The following is a 22,633-nucleotide window of genomic DNA, read 5'->3' as shown; positions in this document are numbered from 1 at the left end:
AGTTTGATCCATAAAGGCTTAGTGAGCTTTGATGAATTGATGGTAAGGTGCCAATAAAAAATTTTCACTTGATTGTACAAAAGCATAATTTTAAGAAGGATGTTAAAGCTGGTTGAAGGCTGCTTGCTATTTTAGGATTTCTTTAGAGTAATATTAAGGTTTTTTTTATGCAATAGGATTTCACTTGTTATCATTTCAATAAAAGGTAAGTTAATGCAATTCATTACATTTTCTTTTTCATTCAACTATTGTTTCATGCTTTGTTACCTTTCATAACTTTTCATTCCTATTTTTGAATTCCAAACGATGAATGTTTAGACAAAGATAACAATAATTTTGGGCTTTAATTTTGAGAACTTATTCACATTGATCTAAAGAGACCGTTTGAGCAAAAAAAGTCAGCTGCTGATAGATATGGAATAGATATATCTTGAAGATGCAATCTTTTATAAAGATCCATGAGCTTGTTTTTGTTCAATAGATAAAGTTCAAAGAAAGTATTCACATTTGAGATGAAAAATAGCCATATTTTTTTTATCATTCGAAAAATCATTCATTGATACCCTTTTGAGCTTATTGTGATTTTTTTCTAAAAGAACCTTGACCAAGGATCACCTTCTACACTATAAGACATTTTTTTGAAAAAAAAAAAAAAAAAAAGATCGTAAAAGGTCTCAAAGAGAAAAGTAAAATGAAAGAGAGAAAAAATACCATAAATAAGTTGGGGTAAAGTAATGAAGACCTTTTGTGAGGAATGAGATGAAAAAGGAAAAAGTAGGGAAATGATGTGGAATGGGGTAAAATGCCAAGTTATTTCGAATGATGAGAAAGGATTATTTGGTTTTGAACCTTTTAAACACATGTTTTGAGCCTATTTTACCCATTTCTTTCATGACCCCTCACCCTTGCCTACATTACAACCTTTAAAAGTCTACTTGGATCAAGTGTGATGCTCAAACTGAATGATCATATGTTTGACTAAGGCATGCTCGTGATGAAATAATGGAATCGTGTTACATTGCTTTAGAGATTGAAGTGTGAGAGATAACACTAATGGATGAAAAAAGATAAAAAAAAAAAAAGAGAAAAGAGAAAAAAATGAAAGGAGGAAAAAATGATGAAAAGGAGAAAAAAAAAACTCAAATTGAAAATCCAAAAAGGTGATTTGGGTAGAAAATCTATAAGTTAAAAGTTAGATAGACAGTTCACATGTATGAAAAGGTCAAATACATTTGAAGATCCTTCAAAGCTGAAGCAAAGTTCAATGAGCTCAATGTGATTTTGAAAAGTTAAAGGAATGAATTTTTGAAAAAGAATTCTGGATTAATGTTAAGAATTGTTTGAGTATTCATTGTTTGGATATTACCTCATTTGTTCAATAACATTCATAAGGTCATGCTTTGAATTTGCTCATTTATCCAATTATTTTTGTATCAAACTCACTCTTCATTGATTATTTTCTCACATCTCTAGAACGAATCGAGAAAATGTATGATTTCATTATGTTTGTCAAGAAATGAAATGATAATGAATGAATGAATATGTGCTTAAAAGATTCTTGCATTCTTTTGAAAAAAAAATTCAGGATGATAGGGGGTAAAAAAATGAATGAAATGAACAAAGAGATGGTAAAACTTGAAAAGATGACACATAGGATGGTCAAATGATAAATATAACGATGGGTTGCTCAACAAAATGAAGAAAAGGCAAAAATATGAAAAGATGATGACATTAAAAAATGAATTTGGTGATGGATTGGTCGATATAAATTGTGATCAAATAATGAGGATCAGTGGATGAAATTTATTTTGGAGTGGCTAATGCTATGAGCCTATGAGTTAAGTGATGAAAAAAATATGGATTAGTTGATGAAACGACTAGTGCTAAGAAGCCTATGAGTGGTGACCCAACGATGAAAGATAAAAACTTGTTTTGAAATTACTAATGCTGAGAAGCCTATGAATAATGATCAAGTGATGAAAATATAAGGATCAGTTGATGAAACTTGTTTTAAAGTGCTGAGAAGCTAAAATGGAAAAATACAAAATGGTGGGGTCTTGAGAACCATGATACCACATTTTAATTAGAATTTCATGACATAGATATCCGTATTACATGCATTATGTTTGCATTGTTGTTTAGAGAATATTTGAAACTTTGGTTTGGCTATGCACTTGCATTATGTAGTAAATATTTGACTCATGGTTGAGAACATGACATTTTTAGTCTTATGAGAATCCATATTATTGCATTTGCACCATCAAGAAAGCATTTGCATAATTGATCATGACATTCATTACATGCCAAATTTTGATTTTGACAAAAGTTTAAAAGTCATTTGGAAAAGAATTTTGAATATTTTGATGGATTTGAGACAAGATTATGAATCCTCAAATGAGAATTTTTAAGTCTTAAATGAGAATCTTTAAGACATTTTCAAATGAGAACCTTTGTGTCTTAAATGAAAATCTTTAAGACATTTTCAAATAAGAATCTTTAAGTCTTAAATGAGAATCTTTAAGATATTTTTAAATGAAAATCTTTCAATTTTGAATGAAAATCTTTAAGATATTTTCAAATGAGAATCTTTGAGTCTTAAATGAAAATCTTTAAGATATTTTTAAATGAGAACTTTTGAGTCTTTAATGAGAATCTTTAAGATATTTTCAAATGAGATTCTTTGAGTCTTGAATGAGAATCTTTAAGACATTTTCAAATGATAACCTTTGAGTCTTCAATGAGAATCTTTAAGATGTTTTAAATGAGAATCTTTAAGACATTTTCAAATAAAAATCTTTAAGTCTTAAATGAAAACTTTTAAGAAATACTCAAATGAGAATCTTTGAGTCTTTAAATGAGAATCTTTGAGTCATAAATGAGAATCTTTGATAAATACTCAGATGAGAATTTTTGAGTTTTTAAATGAGAATTTTTTTAGTCTTCAAATGAAAATCTTTGAGTTTCAAATGAGAATCTTTGAGATGTGAAATCCTAAAGTTCATCGGATGTGAATCTTTGAACCAGAATGAAAAGTTTTAAACTTTTGGATGTGAATCTTCAAAATTTGAATGAGAATCTATAAATGTTAGATGCAAGTCTTGCAATTTACAAATCTTAAGATCTTGCAAATTTGAATTCTTGTGAAACTGAAATTTTGAAAATCAAATTTTAGTAAATTCTTGCGAAGCTGAAAGGTTCTTGCGAATCTGAACCTTTGAATTTCAAACTCAAATTGTGAATCTTTGAGTTTTCATTACAAATTTCATCAGATTTGATCTACATTCCTCTGAACATGATTGTCGATAAGCATTTATATTCGAAAAGTTATGGTACCTCTGTTTAGAGGAGCAATTTATTTTTTTAAAAGTTATGGTGCCTCTGTTTAGAGTAGCATTTATTTTGTTCTCAAAGTTGTTAAGCCTTTTTAGAAGAGCTTTGTTTAATTTTAAACAAAAAATGAAAAAAAAAATAAAAACAAAATAAAAAGAAAAACAAAAAAATAAAAGTAAGAGAAGTGTCAAGTTGAGTCTTGATTGGGTGTTTACGTCTTTACATAATTCCTGTTTCACAGAATATGTGCAAAGAAAGGCAGTTGTAGACACTTTAATTAGTCCGAGTCCAAGCCCATTGGACCTGATCTAAAGGGTCTGGGCCTAAGCCCAATGGATCTGGCTCAATGAGACGTAAAAGTCGGGCCCAACTGTTATTTTTTTTATAGGCTTTATTTTATTTTATTTTTAATTTTTTTATCATTTTAGTTAATGATAGGATAATAAAAAAAATAAAATTCTGTTGTGTTTGGGGGTGCTGGTACAGTTATAATTTATGTTAATTTCCTTAAGTTCAAAGATAAGGCAGAAATCCAATCAAAGGTGGGACTTAGAGTTAATTAGGAATTCTCCTAATTCAGCCTATAAATGCTCATACCGATCAAAGGTATGAACACAAGAGACAAAAAAAACACAAAAACAGAAAAAAAAAATCACAAGCAGAAAATAATTAGAAAGTTTTTTGAAGATTTTTGGGTTTAAGGGAAAAAAGGTATTTTTTTGGAAAAATCTGGAAAATCCTAGATTTTTGGAAAATTTTTAAAAAAATTTTAGTTTTCGGTTAATTTTTCAGCAAGTTTTTCTATGGGGTTAAATTTTTCGATGGGATTCGCAAAATTCGGTAGAAGATTTCGGCACTGGTTGAATTTTTCGGCCACCGTCCAACAACCCAACCTAGATTTTGACAAAATTTTTAGAATTCGGTGAAGGATTCAACCAGAATTCATTCGAGTAGAGAGAGAGGGAGAGAAAAGAAGGAGGAAGGAGAAATATGAAGCAAGGCTGAAACTTGGGTTTTTATAACTTCCTCAAACAACGTCGTTTTAGTGTTTAAAAGAGTCCAAATTCGCGCGTTTCCACCTAGGGTGACCTAACCCGTAGTGCGACCCACTTCAACCCATTCCGCAAACCTTACTGCTGAGCCTAGTGGATTTTCCTTTTGAGTCACGTTTTGAGCTGTTTCTGTGTCTCAAGCATAGCTGAATTCCAGCAGTAAGCCGAGCCGATTCATTTTTCTTTTGTATTTTTTATGTGTTTATTATTTCTAGATTTTTTTTGCATGATTAAATTTAGAAAAAAAAAAAATTTGGGAATAGATATTAATTGTCCAATGATGAAATTTATAGAAATTTTAAAAGGTAAATTTCTATAAAATTCTAGGTGAAAATTTTGTCTAAATTTATTTCAAATGGCGAAATAATTTAGATAAAATTTTAATAACAATAATTAATATTTATTTTTCAAACAAAAAAATATAAAAAATAAAAAATAAAAATTTAGGTTGAAAATACTTGATAATTATCCAATGATGAGATTTTTAGAAATTTTAAATGATAAATTTTTAATAAATCTCTAGGTGAAAAAGTTTCTTTAAATTTGTCCCAAATGATGGAATAATTTAAATGAAATTTTAATAAAAATAATTGTCATATTATTTTCTTTTAAAAAAAAAATAAAATTTTTTTTAAATAGACCAAAATGATGAAAAATTTAGAAATTTCGAAAAAAAAATTTCTATATTGACCAAAATGGTAGAAAATTTAGAGATAAAAAAAAATAAAAAAAAATCTCTAAATAGGTCCAAATGGTGAAAAATTTAGAAATTAAAAAAAATATTTTTAATTTGACCTAAATGGTATAATAATTAGATATATTTTCGAGAAAAAATAATAAATAAATATTTTTTTGACGATGGAGTCTATTCAAGATATTAAATGTGATTCTTAAACACTATTGAGGTGAGAATGTATTTTTTTAAAAGTTTTATCAGATTGATAAAGAATCTTAAAAGTTATTTTCAATATTTAACATAAAATTTGAAACCATTAGATTCAAGACCTTATGATAAATTTGAAATAATATGGTACCATCATTTGGATGAGCATGTGGGGGTGCTGTAACCTTCCTCATATGTAATTAAACTCCCGAACGCTGTTTTAGTTTGTAAACCCGAACCTATTCTTTTAGAGATCCTTAGTCAAGCTTAGGAGCTTCTTAAGAGGATAAATTTATAAGATGATCAATCACACCTAGTAAAAAAGATTGGTAGTGACTCTATTTATTAAGTTTAACTATAGATTTATGGATCTATATGTTATGACAAATATTATTTAATCTAATTTTATTCATAATATAATCTTTTTTTATCTTATTATAATCTTGTATATAAAATATATCCTATAATTATTATAACATATTTAATCAATCATAATTCAAAATTATACGAGATTTTTCAAAATTTCATATGAAACCTATATTTATAAATGATAAATTTTTACATAATTCTTTAATGTTGTTGGATAATTATAATTGTAATAAAAAATTATAAATAAAATACTCTTCAAATTAATTTACTCATTTTTTTATTTTTCTTTTTATTTCATTCTTTTTTTTTTTTGTTTTTTCTCTTGCCAAACACGTCGCTTTTAATATCTTTTCTTGCACAGAGTAAGAGAGAAAATAAATCACAACTAATTTTTTATTAAAATTAAGAGATCAAAAAAATAAAATAAAATTATATATGCACAAAAGAAAGAAGAAAGAAAAAAAAGAAGAGACTAATTAAGATATATGTATAATATAATATAATATGTATCCAAAAAAAGGGCATTTGTATAATTATATTTATAAATGATAATTCTTTTCTACATTCAAAAATAAGTGTTAAATTCAAAATTCCTCTCCTCCAATTTAGTTTATATGCAGTAGTTGTACATGAGAGGAGGTTTAAAAGAAGGATATGTTTGGTGTTTTTGCAATATATATATGTTTATATATATATATATATGCATATATGTTTAATATTGTTTCTATATAGACGTCATTACGATTTTGTTCGGTGACTCGACTGTTAGGTGATTTAAAAAAAATATAAAGAGATATTATCAATTTTTTTTAGTTAGGTGTAATTGTTACATAAGAAGATTTTTTTAATAAAATTTTAAATTTAATTAAAACTTATTAAAAAAATTTTTGTTTATAAAAAATAAAATTAGGTTTGAAGTATGATTACACGTGAGTAAACATTAATATTTTTACAGTATTAATTTTAAAAATGATATCAATTAATCATATATTATTTTTTAATATTGATAAAAAATAGCCTTAATTTTGATATTCAAAATAATTCCCTTAATTTTATTTATTTTTACAAAATCTTTTTAAAACATTTTGTTTATAAATAAAATGAAAATCTTTACTTTCAAAATTTTTTTTGAATTCTCTAATATCTAAATATAATTTCAAAAAATATTTCTCCACTTAAAATCCTCGTAATAATCTTTAAAATTTAACATAATAATATTTTATAATAAATAATTATTGAGAATCCCTTGATATTTAAGTACTGAAGGATAAGAAAATATTACTAAACTTCTGGGCTTAAGCCCAAAGCAGGCCGAATTCAAATTTCCAATTTTGATGGGCTTGATGGGTCAAGCTCCAACGGGTATGGTCTAACGGGTTGGGTTAATATGTGACAGTGGCCCGGATCTGACACGATTATTTTTCTTTTCTTTTTTTGTTTCGCACTATAAAAATCAAACTTTTTTTCTCAACTCATTTTATCCTTTAAAAAAATTCATCTCGTTCAAAAACCAAACCGCTGCCCCACCCCAAGCCCAGATTTCGCTTCTCAAATCATATCACCTTCAATGCTTCTGATGGGCAAATTATAACAAGCCTTCCCAATTCATTAATGGCATTGAAATCAATTTCACGACTATGCTATGCAATGAGGATGTATATCAAAAAAAAAAAAATTAAGATTGATTTTTTTAAAAATACTTTTCTTCTCATATATTTTTTTAATTAGTTTTGATTTTGGGAAAGTTTGAAATTAAACTCAATTCAATACTTTTTTTTTCTCCAAATTTTATGTGCAATTAAAGTTTGTTCTATTTGCGCACTGATCTATATTGCAAGCAATTCCATTAGTCATTATTGTTAGGATGATAATTGCAATTTTCATAATTTTATATAACGTTAATTAGGGACTCAACTATAGATTTTTGTAATTTAGAGACAAAATAGTAACAAGTCGAAAAAGTTAGAGGACCATTTAGGTAGTTTATCCTTTTTGTTAAATGGCACGGATAAAATTCTCGGTGTGCAAAATGATTGGATAAAGACCCATGATCTTGGTCGAATTTTGGTTCCGTTTGGACATGAATTCGGTTTGGCTTGACCTGATTAAATTATTTTATTAATACATAATATATTTATTTAATTTTAATTTATAATATTAATATAAATTATTACTTTAAATGAAAAATATATATGAATGAATGATTGGGCACAGCTCAAACTTGATTTAAAAAAAGAAATTTTGATTGCCAAGACATTTGTAATTCTCATAAATTCCGAATCAAAATCTTTAAATATAAAGTAAAATTTTAATTAAAACATTTGTGCATCCAACAAAAAAATTGTTAAATAATATGTATGCAGCAGAAATTTACTACAATATATAGGATTCAATGTAGACAGTTGAATTTATATCTAAGCTCTCACACATAAAAATATAGCTCAGATTAATTTTACACAATAAAAAAGGATTTCCCTGCAAACTTGCCTATATATGATATAAATAAACACTTGCAAATACATAAGGAGGCGTGGGACTAGCCATGACATGACTACTGCATTGCATCAAAGCGATATTGACGTAGCAAATTGTCAAATTGAAGTTATTAGTGGCTACTGGCCAAAAGAAAAAAAATTTATTAGTGGCCGGCAGCCATTCCTGGCGAAAGAGATATTTGTTTAGGTGGGTTTGGCAGCGCCAACATTGCCAACAACGCGCTGGCAGCAGCCGCAATGGACCCTAACACGAAGGCTGGCAAATTGCCGCCGCCCAATGCTGCATCCAGCGGTCCGCTAACTACAGATACAAACATCTGCCATTTCCATAACCCAAATAGTAAATCAATTCATGTATAAAACTTTACCAAATAGCGCCATGCATGCACCTATATCTTTTTTGAAAGGAATCAAATGCAAAGAAGATGATTGAGTGTGGGGAATTTTCACCTGTGGGATGACTATGGACATGTTCAGCACTCCTAGGGAGAGACCTGCCATGTTCAGAATGTCATTGAATCAGTACGTGAGAAGCCTCTCGATATAAGATTATTACCAAACCAACATGGAAGCAACAAAAAGTGACTAGACTTTACCTTGACCACCACCTGCGTTAGAACAATATATGGATGCCAAAGCAAATGGAATGCTGAATGTTACCTGCATAAACCCAGAGTTATTATAAATATACATATAGTTATTATAAAAAGAAGATAAGGAACAAACCGCAAGTGGAATGCCCAAGAGTCCAAACACCGCCAAGGCAGAGCCTTTGATGTTAACCGGAGGATGGACAAGATCGGGCCCGTTGTGTTGTCTCCAGGCCTCAGCTATCTTGGTAATCAACACCGTCGATGCCAAGCATGCGCACAAAATGAAGTTCACTATACCCCACAAGTTTTTGACACCACCAATCAAGCGGCCTACAGGCTCCAGCACCAGTGAAGTTAACCCCAAGACGATGGAGTTGATCATCAACCCCAATGCACCTGCTCTCACTCCATCACCGTAAATCTTAACTTGAAGTGGGTTGCCCTTTACCTTGCCTCCGTAAACCTCTGTCCCCATCCAGTCAGTGTCAAACAACAAGAATGGGAACCAAGCAATCCAGTTGAGGCAAGTGACAAGAAGCAAGATCCACATTGGCTTCTTCAAAGTCTTGAAAGCTGACACAATCTCCCCAACGAAAGGAGCAGGCGCTTTGGTTTCTTCCTCTTGGACTTCCTTGGTTAAGGGCTCCTCCTTCACTGTCGTAATCGCGGTTACAGTCACTAACAACAGGATCATAATGTCAATAGTGAAGCAAGACTTGAGGTTTGCACAGTAAACATCACAAGCTTTAGTCCTCGTGAAGGGGAAGATCTTATAAAGGTGTGAGTAGGAACCAGCTGCGTAACCCAAAACGTTGCCAACAGCCATGAAAAACGAGAACCAACCATTTGCAGTTCTCATTTTTTTGTGGTCATTGGCTGAGAGGTCTGCAAGAAGAGCACGACATGGACCTTGTAACATGTTGTTAGCCACATCAAGAATCCAAAACCCTACAACAAAGATAGCAACCGCTCTTGGTTTAGTGGATTTCTCCAAGGAATCACCAGCATGGTGACCCATATCTTTGGCGAAACCGATAAGGAAGACAGCAATACAGACGAAGGCAGCTCCAGCAGCAATAAAGGGTCGGCGGCGCCCAAAACGAGAAGTGCAACGGTCACTGTTGTAGCCTACAATTGGTTGAACCAGAAGGCCAGAAATGGGGCCACAAAGCCAAATGAAAGCAGCCCAGGTGTGAGGGACGCCAAGGGTTTGGACGTATGGGGTTAGAAGAGACAGCTGCAGAGCCCATCCGAACTGGATGCCGGCGGCAATGGCTGCAACTGTCACAATCTTCCTAAGCGGGCTTGGAGACTGGATGATATCTCCGTTTTCCATTTGGTTGCCAATTACACTCTACCTGTAAACTGTAATCCTCAGTACTAATAATATGAACTCTGTCTCTGTCAGATGATTAAGTTGTTGAGATCTAGAATCATGTGATAATTATCCTTTGATCGGTGCAATTACAGCACATGTACAAACTTTTTCAAAGAATATATGTGAAAATTATATATATATATATATATATATATATTTAGAGATTGAAACTTCATCATCAAAATATAATTAAGATGATAATCCCTAATAAATGGTGAGACATAACCACTAATGAAGCATTTTCCGCCCATGTGTTAAAAGTTGGATAAAATTAAAAACAAAAGTGAAGAGTTTAACATTAAGTGTTTAAATTTGATTTTTGTTAAGAAAAAATAAGTTTTTGTTACTATGATGTTAACATGTGAGAGGAATGTGAATTATGAAATTTTTTTTTTAATTTAGTAAATTTAATCTTTCAACATATGTATAAAAATTAATTTTTTTTTCAAAATTTTATAGTACTTAACTTTATTTATTTTGATTTGCACCAAAAAAAATTTGTAACCATTTCGGGAATATTATTCTTAATGTCCTTCTGGGATAACCATTTTTTATTCTTGTACACGTCAAGTTTATGCTGGAGGATGATATTGATCCAATTTTATATTCCCGATTATGATTTTAGGAATAATTGAAAAGTTTTATTGATACGATAATTTAAAATATAATATAATAATATAATAAAAATTTTATACGAAAAAATATATAATTTAAAATTTTAATAATTATTGTATATAAATTTAATAAAATTAAAAAATATATTTTATATTTTTATATTAATATAAATGATAATATATAATTTTTATATAAAATATAATATAACTATATAAATTATAATATTTTATTTGATATAAATGTATGAATTATTAAATCTATATCTATCTATTATATATAAAAGAAAAAAGAAAAGCACTAAAAAGTTGTTTTTTCAATACCTAAATATAGTAGTATAATTTTATAGCTATCTCTCGAGAAAGCTACTGTTTTTTTTTTTTTTTTTTTTTTTTGGGTTTAAGAAGAAAGGAAAAAGAAAAAATCCTGCCCCAAAACCAAAATTTCTATTTCTTTTAAAAAATTTTTTTTGACCACTATAGGGGAGGACGAAAGGCTGGCTCTTTACATAAAAGGAAATTAGGTACTAAGGTTAATTTGAATATGATTAGCACTCAGTAGCAAAAATACCTTTGACACCCAACAAAATAATAAATAAAAAAGTTGTACCATATTTACATTGAGTTGTGAAATTTGTCCTTTTCATTTATTAAAGCTGGGAGAAATAAATTTAATGCAAAAGGGTAAGGTCATCAGAATAAGGTAGAGTTCGGAATTCAGACAAAGATTTTAGGGGCAAGTCAATACTTTTATAAAAAAAATATTCAAAAGATTCTTTTGTGTTTTTTTTAATGAAGAAATAAAATTGTTTTTAATCAATAAAATTTTGATTTAATAATTAAAAATTTAGAATTTTAAAATTTTAAATTCAAGTTTTATTATGTATGCATTTGAATAATTAATTAAATTATAATTAATTAATTATTAATAATATAATAATTGATTATTTTATTGATTATATAGATATAATATTTAATTATAATATTTTATAAATAAATATGTTTTTTAATATAAATATCAATTATATTTTTTTAATGTAATTAAAAAAAACAATAAAAGCTTTTTACTATTCCCAAAAACATGATAATATTTAAACTTCAATAATTGCACATGCATGTTGCTTTTGGCCGCCAAAACACCACCGAGCAATTCGGATATAACCAAGATTTTAAAATCATATTTGTTTGTTTTTTCTTTTTTCTGAAAAAAATTGCAGAGCTTTTGAGAATAAATGTTTTAATATTAAACATGAAATTTCATAAGAAATCCTTTCTTTTTCAATTTAACTATGGCACTTTTGAGAAAGACAAACTATATACACGAGACTGACAAAGTAATATTTGATAAATAATAGTATCAAATTCAAGGACGAATCTGTATGAAATAGTAAAATTAAAATTTCTTTGAATATTTTTTTATTGATAAAGTTAATAAATTCATCGATTTTTTTTATATATATATTATAAATAAATACTCTAAAAAAAATTTGGATCCGTGATACTAGATCTTTGATTACATAACTTTTTGGAAGCTTGGAAAACATACCTGCTTTTCCGGTGAGCGCTAACTCCAGCTGCACCTATAAGCTGCAATGCTTGGGGTTATCGCTTCAAATTTGACCCACTGTTCTCTCTTTTCCTGTCAAAGCTTTGTTGATGTGTGATGAGATGGAGAGGAACTGAAATTTTGGGCTGGGTTGAGAATGCTTGAAAGAAAGAATCAATATAAAGGTTTGGTTTGAACCTAGCTAGCTCAATGTCAATAAATGCTATGCTTTTATAAATGGGAAATGGATAGTTCAATCTGTCTAACTCACTTGATATTTATACCTGTTAATTTGGATGCAAAAGAAGCTATGCTGATGCTCTAGCATAGATATTAGCAGATATTATTATTATTATGGCTATAACAAATTCAAGCAATAGATTCTTTTTCTTTTTTAAATCAAATGATCAGAAAATGAATAATATATACAAACTAATATACCAAAAATAGAGATTCAAAGTTTGAAAAAAAAGAAAATGATAAAAGGAAATAATCACATTTTTAGTGTAATGAATCATTCCAGCTAGAATTTTAATCACTTGGGACAAATGCGGGTTGCAAGAGAAAGGTGTTGGCACAGATAAAGATCTCATTATTGCTTGGTTGTAGTTGCTTTGTTTGTCCTTGTTTTCCTGCTGTTTTTGTTCGATGCTATCATCTACACTGTTTGTTTATTCTGTTTTCCTTTTTTTTTTTTTCACATTTGAAATTGATAAGATTTTAAATTTTGATCACTAAAATTAAAAGTTTAATATTTTATTAACAATAAGAATCAAGAACAAGGGAAATGCTAGAGAGGGCAAGGAATATTTTCAGATGTTGTATTCGAGTACATATAGAAATAATTGTTTTTGAAATTTAATTTATTTATAAATCATGTAATTATCTTCAATTGAACACAATATTGATCAATAAATGTAGACAAATTAGCTTTGCGCAAAAAGGGTAATTATCTCCTAATTCATTAATTATTATGCCTATCTTAACTAGTTTGATAACTGATAATAGAGAAAGAATCTTGGTTTCCTTTTAGATGCATTCATTCTTTCATTCATATCATATATTACACAATTTTTGGGGGCCTAACTTCATTCTTCCCGTCTCTCTTTTTGCCATTTGGTCTTTTTGTCGTTGAGGCATAAAGTTCAAAGAATAGTAGGACCAAAAGCACCTCGGACTCCCACAATCCAATTTTCATAGGTGATTTATAAATTTTATAAGTCTTAAAAAAAAATCGTAAATCTCATTAAGAATTAATGACTTACTCTGATTTTAAAGATGAAATAATCTTGTCTGGCCTACTTATCCTGACCAAGAAAAGAAATAGTAGGACCAAAAAGAAAAGGGGTTATAGAAGACACAGGAAACATGGTTTCACGTGGGTCAATCAACCACGCCAGCCAAGAGCCGTGAGGAATGGACATCTCCCGACTAAATGGACTGTTGACTCAACTGTTTTATGCAAACTGCCAAGAGATTTTGCTAACCCAAATTCAACCCTGCCATGTTCTGCTGCTTCCACTGTATGCCATCATTTCATTTTCAAATATTCTTCAATCCACGATCTATCAGTCCAATTAATTTTCTCTTCTTTTCTAAGGGCTTCGATCGTATTTTCCTCTTGAAAAAGCACCAAGTTCTTGATAAAGTAAGGTCGGTTGCTATCTTCTTAGTTGCTTATGGAACATTGAAATTCTTGACATGATTATCTGAGTGACTTGAAGCATCTTTCTTTCCATCTTCCTTTCTATCTTTTCTGCAATTTTTTTTTTAAAATTGTTTATTTATTCTTTAATTCTTCAATCACTATCTACTTAATTCATTGAAAAAAAAAATTGCGCATTTAAATTATAACCTCTAAAAATCTTATTAACATACATGGCATTTGAGTTAATACTGAATTAACAAATTTTTTGTTTTTTGGTTTTTGGAGCATCTACTTATCTTAATTATCTTAACCTAACTCTTTAATGGGATCATATATGATTTTATATGGGATCATAATTGTCTTAACATAACTCTTTACTGCCTTGATTTGGAAATTTTAAACATAAAATTCTCAAATTTAGCTAACACGACATTGTCTTAAAGACAAGGACAATGTTTTTGTGATCCAAACATTTTCAGTTAATTCAATGTTTTTGTTCAAGGATGTTTAATTATGCAATAGTTTATATCTCATATTAAGAGTTGTTATATATATGTAATAGTTCATTGAAAATGAAAGATCACTTTAGATAAAGTTGTTTCTTTAATTAGAATTAATCTTAAAGGACATTATCTACTATTCTTGATCACAAATTGCAGTTAAGATCATCAATTAAGAAATGCCACAATTTAGATAAAATATCATATTCGTAAGATTCTCTAATAAAAATAAATTAATATTATAAATTTAGCATCTATAACAATTTGATTTAATATATATTTTATTTTAAAATTTTTAATTTGTAAATGATATTTAAGATTTGATAAATCTGATAATTTAAAATATGATATTATAAAATAATATAAATACGATACAAAAATAAAACATATAAATGATATGACTTAAAATTTTAATAATAATTATATAGAATTTAACAAAACAAAAGAAAAATTTTATATTTTCACGTCAATACGATTATAATATATAAATTTTATATAAAACATAATATAAATATATTAACTTAATTTTTTTTTTCATAATACAAAAATACGAATAGCTAAATTTATGATTTGGTTGTCAATTGCTGCAGTGTTTTTTCTTCACATGTTAGGAGAATTTGTAATAGGCTTGCTTATGTAGACTGTTAGGTCGGCAGTCAAAGAATTGGATGAGGAGTTCTACCGTATATTTGATCTCTTTGGATGCGTGATGAAAGGAATTTTTATCGTGAATGTTATTTTGTGATTAAATTCTTAATGCGACACTCCCAATGCGACGAGAACCCTCCCATTACGTATCTAAATGAAATGATTTTTTTTAAAAAAAATTTCAAATTAAAAATGCAAGAAAAAAAACATAAAAATTAAAAACTCATCAAATTGACGAGCGACAAAAATGTTACGTATATCTAAACCAACGGATAGTGCAATCATCTGCCACAACCAACACCGAATCAAAGCAGAGAGTCAAAATCATGACTCCTAAAAGTCATTACCGCAATCTACCAAATTTGAACAAAGAAACCGACACACACCACTTGAGTCTTGAATAAATATGGATTCATATAGAGCACCCCAACTCTCAACAATGAAAGCCAAAACCCAAGTTTAATCCCCTTCTTGCAAGAGAGCTAATAAACATAATCATCTTTGAGGAAAGGGTCTTTAATTCGTTTTATGAGATTATATATATTTATTTATTTGAGGTCGTTCGTGATTGAGTTTTAATTATTAGAAGTAAAATTTTAACATTTTATTAATGAAAATTACATTTTTATAACCACCGAAGAAATTAAACAACTCCCAATATATATGAGAAAATGTATTCAGTAACAAGAGAAATTGATTAATAAATATGTTCAAATCAAACAAATATATAATCAAAATAAGACCAACATAAAATTAGATTAAATACACATGAAAGCTGTAATTGAAATTAGGCGTCATTATTTTTATAAAAACTAGGCTTCGTCATTGGATTCTTGTTTGATCAATATTAAAATCATCACAATCAATAGTATTTCTTAACGGGACAAAATCAATGAAAGATTACCCTAAAACTCCAATCACGGACTATTAACAAATTTATTATTAATAGCACAGAATAAAACAACCTTGGAGTCCGACTCCAAAATAAATTTTGCATTTTTTCCCATGTGAGAATCAGGCAAGTGGGAAATTTATAGCTGTCAAATCAGCATACATAATTGCGAAATTTTGATAACTAATTGAAAATTGAGGTTACCTTTTTTCTTTAAAAAAAAAAGATATCAAAACTTTCAATTTCTCACAATTGCTTTTATGAACATTTGAATTTTATTTAAAACATATATATATATATATATATATGTCAATAATTTTTAGACATTATTTATACTCTCATGCAACCACAAAATTTTTTAGGATAACTGAATACACTTGTCTTTTTTATTTTTTGAGATAATCATTTTGAGCCCCGATTAATTTGAAATTAAGTCAGATTAGATCCCATAAGGGAGGCAAGTTCTCCCAAGCCTATTTTTTCTATTCATAAGATTTGAAATCGAAACATTACTTAAAAGAAAACTAAACTCTTTGTCATTCGAATCAACATGCATTGGTAAATCCGATTTGATTGACAAAAATATTTATTATAATATATATTTTTAGTTGATTTTAATTATAAAATATTTTTTAAAATATTAATAAAATAATTTTATTATTCGAATAATAGATTTAAATTAAACTAAAATAACATAAATATTTAAATCTAATTGAAATTTGTAAAACTTTGAGCGCTAGTCCGTTTAAAATGTTATATATATATAAGTATATTACTTATGTTTTTTAATCATTTTAATAAAAAAATTTATAAACTTAATCTAAGAAACTTAGTTGAAGTCATATGCTTCTTATACATCTATATGGAACATCATAATCAATCAACAAATTTCAACAATCATTAATCACACAATATCATTATCTCCCCCTTGACATGCTTAAGCTCATCAATATTTTGATGCCTAGCTAGAAGATAATCAAGAATCTATTTTCCACTTAACATGACTTAATAGATAAGAAAAGCACTTTGGTTTTTTTTATTTATTTTTATTTTATTTTGGGTAATCACATTTTTTGGATGCCCATGGTCTCCACTAGTTTCGTTATAATTAATTGAAAATGTATTATTGGAAGGAATATTAGGCCCATACAAAGGCAATATGATTTCAAAGTAGACCCTCTTCTTTTTATTATTTTTTTTTATGTCATATTGTTTGCCTGCCCAAGCATATAGTCATACACTATTGAGGTGGCAAAGATTATCTGCTTTAGAGCATAAGATTAATTAATTCAGTGAATTTATATCATTATTTTTAAGAAGTAATAGCTAATAAATTTAAAATTTGAATCTTAGGGTTTATTATCTCTTCTCGATTTCTCCTACTTTAAATTGCGACGTTTTTTATCAATAATAATAAAAAAATTATCTGTCTTGTCTTTAGCTTGGTTAGAAGATTGATACAAACTGTTCTTTATGTTGCAAGAGATTGCTGCCTTGGACTTGGAGGCAAGATGTAGAGAATTGGTAAGAAAGAGGGGATAGACTTTTCTTTTTATCTTTTTACGAGGATTGATAAAAGCATTTAAGATCGATCCCTAAGACATCTTAAGTAAGATGCTGGGATGAAAAGGCAAAGGAAATAGCACATGCTCTCCCAATACGAAAAGAAAAAGAATTATTGGCATATGCCATAATATCACTTGGTGAGTAAGCCCTAAAATGATAATTATTTTCCGTGTGTGCTATAGACGCGGGTATATAAATTTGGATTTATATTTGATGCATAATTCTTATGTTAAGTTGTCATCTCATTAAAAAGTAAAATTAAATTTTAAAAACCTTAATTTAAACAAAAAAACTTAAAGACATTAAAAATTAAATATATTTATAGGGAGGTTGGGTCATTATGCTCGCTTGATGAAACTTGTGTATAAAATAATTTTTTTGTAATATTTAAATAAAATTCTATTATGAAACAAGAAAAAGGATAAAAAGAAACCCCCTAAAATACCCCATAAAAATGAAAAAAATTAAGGTGAAAAAAAAAAATACCCATGCAGCAAAACCAAATATTTTTTCTCATTTATTTTTTCAACTCCGTTTTGGGACTGATTTCTTTTTTCTGACTATAGGAGTCATATATATCCCCCAATTTGTAAGATCAAGGATTTGGTCCCTTTACTAACTTGCCCATAGGCCATAATCTCTTCCAAAAGGTAGGATATAAAAACCAACTAGTTTTAGACTTTAGAGCCTTATTGGTCGAAATTGAAATTGGATGATACCCGAAGTTATTAAGGCCTTTTTTAGCATTGTTTTTGGGTTTTTTTTTTTTTTAAATTCAGTTTATGGATGATATAAATTGATTTGAAAATTGTGTTTTAATATTTTTAAGTATTTGATATTATTTTGAAGAGGTGTTGTGAAAAGTTAAAATTAAAAAATCTTTGATGATAAAAACTAAAAATAAGTCATTTTTAACACCATTTATGTAAATTATTACTAAGATTTATAAAAAATAAATTTTATGAAATTTAATTTTAAAAATTTACACAAAAATACAACTTTTAGATTTAAAAAAAATAAAATACTTCAAACTAAAAAATAAATAGTTATATTCCCTTTATCATTTCAAGTTCAAACTATGCGAATACAAAAAAAATATATAATCCAATACATATTTGAAATAGAATCCAAATATCAAAAATTAATTAAGAGATAATTTATCTTATTATGGCCCATAAACTATTATAGTTTGTTAGATTTGATATTTAAATTAAAAAAATTTTTAATTAAATATCTAAACTTTTTATTCGTGTATCAATATAGTTAAGAACTTAACTTCGTTACCAAGTAGGTTACTTGGCCATTTTAGCTAATAAAAAATCAACATATGGCCACAAAAAGACATGTCATCTTAAGTGATTGCTTATATATCATGCTTATGTGGCCAAGTATAAAGCATAAATGTTTTTGTTAAAAAATAATCTTCCCATAAAAAAAAATAAGCAGACCATTACCCTTCCATTAACCCAAATTCTGGTGACTGACAACTTACTGGACCGCCGTTTATTGACATCTGTTTGGTTTTCAATTTTACACAAACAAAGCTCTCCTTCTCCTATTTCCATTTTTCAAATTCGTTTTCTCCCAAAACATTTCAAAGCTCCTAGATCTGAAGTTGAAGCCCTAAACTTCAAACCTCAAAATCTACTCCTTCCACCGTTTGATCCTCTTGTACTTTTATTATGTTATTCTTTTCTCTTCAACCTTCATTTTCACTGATTGGATCTCCAAAAAATCTCACCTCCTGAGCCTTTCTTTGCCTTCATTCTTCTATCACCATTGATAAACGGTTGCTAACAGTGGCCTTTTTTTTTTGTATTTCTTTGGTCCTCTATCCATCCAAAAAACTAAGACCCAAAGCCCAGTCAAAAATTTCCCAAACTAAAACTCTTTCTATTTTTGTATGTTTCCTCAAATAAAAGGGAATCTTTTATGGCTGGTAGGATATCTCAATGGTGTCGGCTAGCTAGTATTTATGGGAAAAGCGACTTAAAGGTTGGCAATAAGCTATGATGATGTTGATTAGGTAGTGATTTTGGTGAGTTGCTGAGTTAGTGATAGTAGTGGTGGGATAAGATTGATGATGGTAATTTCTTGACTTAGTGGTTTAGGTATAGATAGATTGTGATTTTAATAGAGTTTTTTTGCTTATAAAAATTACCCCCATGTTTGGTTTGGGTAATTTACAAGTAAAAATTCTATAAAAAATTCAAGAAAAATTACCCCTATTTAAAAATTTAGTTTGGAGTTTAGTGTTCGAGTATTGAATTTGAGGTTTATGGTTTAAGGGGGAATTAAAATTTATTTATTTATTTAAATTTTTTTTTCAAAATATATGGCCACATAAGCATGATATTCCATTATGTGTCCAGATGGTGAATTTTTATTGGCTAAAATAGCCAAGTCAGCAATTCGGTTTATGTAGTTTGTAGACACCAAATTTTATCCAGGTTAATTCAAACATATTGGATTTTTATGTTTAATTTGCATGTTCTTATTTGAGCCAGTTTAAGCATTAAATCGAATTAGGTTTGTTCAAACTTGTCTTGGGTTAATCATTTTTAATTTAATTTTATTGTTATTATTATCATTTAGAATTAATTAAATTAGTTAAAAATTACAAAAAATATAAATAAATAAATAAATTATTATTATTATAATTAAGTAAAAAAAAGGGCAAAAAAATCAACAAATTATTGGCTTGCAATTAAAGCATGTGAAGCCAAAATTTTCAAGCTCTACATAGTGCAGTAGCAACTACCTTGCACTTCACCAATCCTAGTATTGCTTCACTTCACTGCCATCATTGTTGTAGGAGTAAAAGAAGCCAAATTATCAACAACCAAGTGGTTTAGATAAAAGGAAGGAATTCACAGCATACGAGGGAAGGAGATCCATTTCTCTGTAAGAAGAGAGTACTTATTTCACCAATCTTGAGCCCTCGTACTCACCCAAGAGGGTTTCAACACCCATTTCACTAGACCAAGACCACTTTCGAAGCATCTTCAGAATAAGCACTTTTGCCCTGGCCAAGCCCCATTTGACCATCCCCACAGAAACCAAACCCATGCCTCACGAGCGCTTTCATCTGGCCCCAACTACATCAGCCACCAACCACCTTAGCCCTTACAAGACCCAGCCTTCACCTTACCAGTTATTTCTCTATTTGCATGCATTTTTTTATAAAAATTTATTTGATAATTTTCATTTTATTATTATTTTCTTTAATTTGAGTTTTTTATACATATAAAAATATGTGTTTTTTTAGGAAATAAATTTTTAATGACTTAACATTTAAGATGAAATAATAATAAAATTTTTATGAATTTTTTATGATGAGACTTCTTGAAGTCTGGGTAGTGATTTCTAAGAATTTTCTATGTGAAAAAATATTTCTAAAAATTATCAAAGTATTGGAATAGTTAGAAAATTTTTTTTCAATACAAAGATTTTATTTATTTATTTATTTTTAATTTGAATAATTCTCTTAAAAAAGATAAAAATATATAAAATATTTATTAAAGTGTGCATTTTTTTAGGAAATAAATAAATTTATAAATAATTATATTATTATATAACTTTTAAAAATTAATAATAAATTAATTAAATAAAAATTTTCAATGATGGGACTTCGAAAAGTCTGAGTAATGATTTTCAAGAATTTTCTAAGTAAGAAAATTTTTCTAAAAATATTATCAAAGAATTGGAATATTTAGAATGATTCTCGTTACGAAAAAAATTTTCGTTTTTTTTTCATTTCTAAAAATGAACTTTCACGTAATAGCATCACGAATTAATCCATGTGCATTATTTTTATATATATCAATTATAAAAGTAAATGAAATTCCTAGGATGATATCTTTAAAAAATTCAAGTAGTGATTCTTTAGGAATCTCTAGGTAAAAAAATTTATCTAAAATGACGTCAATGTACTGGAGCATTTAGAATAATTTTCAATACAGATTTCTCATTTTTTTAATAAATAGAATAAGAAATAAATTTTTAAAAAATATTATTTGATTTTAAAGTATGGATATCATAATTTACAATATGCTTACTAAATAAAATATTGAAAATAAATATGAACCGTCGGAGATAGGATTTTTGAGAATTTCAAGTAGTGATTCTTAAGAGATCCTTAGGTGAGAAAGTTCCTTTCAATATTATCAAAGTTTTTTCAAACCAATATAAAAAAATAAAATATGTTTTTCTACAATAAAACATTTTAAGAAAGTTAATTTCAAATGCTAAGGTTAAAACCTATTTGTCAAAATTAAAGGATAACATATAATTAATCGATACTATTTTAAACAAGCATTGTGGGGGTGCTAGTCTTTCCCCACGCATAATCGACTCTCGAACTCAAATGTTTCGCAGACCCAAAAATTATCTTTTTAATAAAATTTTAATTAATTTTAAAATTTTTATTAAAGGGATAAGTTTTAATAGGTGGCTAATTACATCTAGCTAAAAAAGATAAGTGGTAACTCCTTTTTGTTATCCAATTCATCTAATGGCCCTAAAAATCTGTTATGATAGCTTAGTGACTATACTAAATACATTATTTTTTTTAGAGAGTTCGGCAAAAAAAAAAACTTAATTATGTGTTATCCTTAATTTTGATTTAGTTGTCTTAATTGGTATTTAACTTTAATTTTCTTGATTTTGTTTTCTTAAATAACAATAGTAATAAAAATTTACATGCATTTCATTTTAATTATGTCATTTATTATTTTATGTTTTTGTATATTATTCTTGATAGATTGCAAGGCATTTAAGATTAGGTTTTTAATATTATATTCCTTTATTCACACATTATCATAACATATAAATCCATAAATTTATAGCTAAACTTAACAAGATGAGTCATCACCAATCTTTTTCTAGGTGTGATTGGCCACCTAATGAATCAATTCTTTTAAGGAACTCCTAAGCTTGACTAAGGATCTCTAAAAGAATAGGTTTTGGTCTATTAATTAGAATAGGATTTTGGGAGTTCAGTTACGTATGGAGAATATTATAGCACCTCTATATGCCCATCCAAAGGACGGTACCAATTTGTTTTAAATTATCCTAAGTCTTGATTCTAATGGTCTTAATTTTAATGTTTAAATATTGAAAA

At 28.1% G+C, this 22,633-nt stretch overlaps 1 protein-coding gene across 1 annotated transcript; it reads right to left on the bottom strand.

Annotated features, from left to right (window-relative positions):
* Positions 1–7,975: 7,975 nt before the first annotated feature.
* Positions 7,976–12,804, bottom strand: LOC111276716 (sucrose transport protein SUC2-like). The gene is made up of 5 exons (XM_022862476.2): positions 12,258–12,804; positions 8,856–10,080; positions 8,726–8,789; positions 8,580–8,623; positions 7,976–8,446 (listed from the first exon to the last, which is right to left on the bottom strand). The coding sequence occupies exons 2-5, from the start codon at positions 10,056–10,058 to the stop codon at positions 8,273–8,275; spliced, it is 1,485 nt and encodes a 494-aa protein (XP_022718211.1). The 5' UTR covers positions 10,059–10,080; positions 12,258–12,804; the 3' UTR covers positions 7,976–8,272.
* Positions 12,805–22,633: the final 9,829 nt, after the last annotated feature.

Source organism: Durio zibethinus, chromosome 7, assembly GCF_047325235.1.
Source record: "Durio zibethinus cultivar Kanyao isolate XHJ-2024 chromosome 7, ASM4732523v1, whole genome shotgun sequence".
Classification (NCBI taxonomy): Eukaryota; Viridiplantae; Streptophyta; class Magnoliopsida; order Malvales; family Malvaceae; genus Durio; species Durio zibethinus.
Note: the sequence above shows the minus strand (reverse complement) of the source record. Positions and strands in the feature narration are given on the sequence as shown.

Excerpts from the sequence above, each read along its gene's own strand:
- LOC111276716 (XM_022862476.2), bottom strand. The coding sequence starts at position 10,058 with ATGGAAAACGGAGATATCATCCAGTCTCCAAGCCCGCTTAGGAAGATT. Across the intron at positions 8,790-8,855 it reads TCTTGGGCATTCCACTTGCG|GTAACATTCAGCATTCCATT; the intron begins GTTTGTTCCTTA and ends GGGTTTATGCAG. Across the intron at positions 8,447-8,579 it reads TGTCCATAGTCATCCCACAG|ATGTTTGTATCTGTAGTTAG; the intron begins GTGAAAATTCCC and ends TGGAAATGGCAG.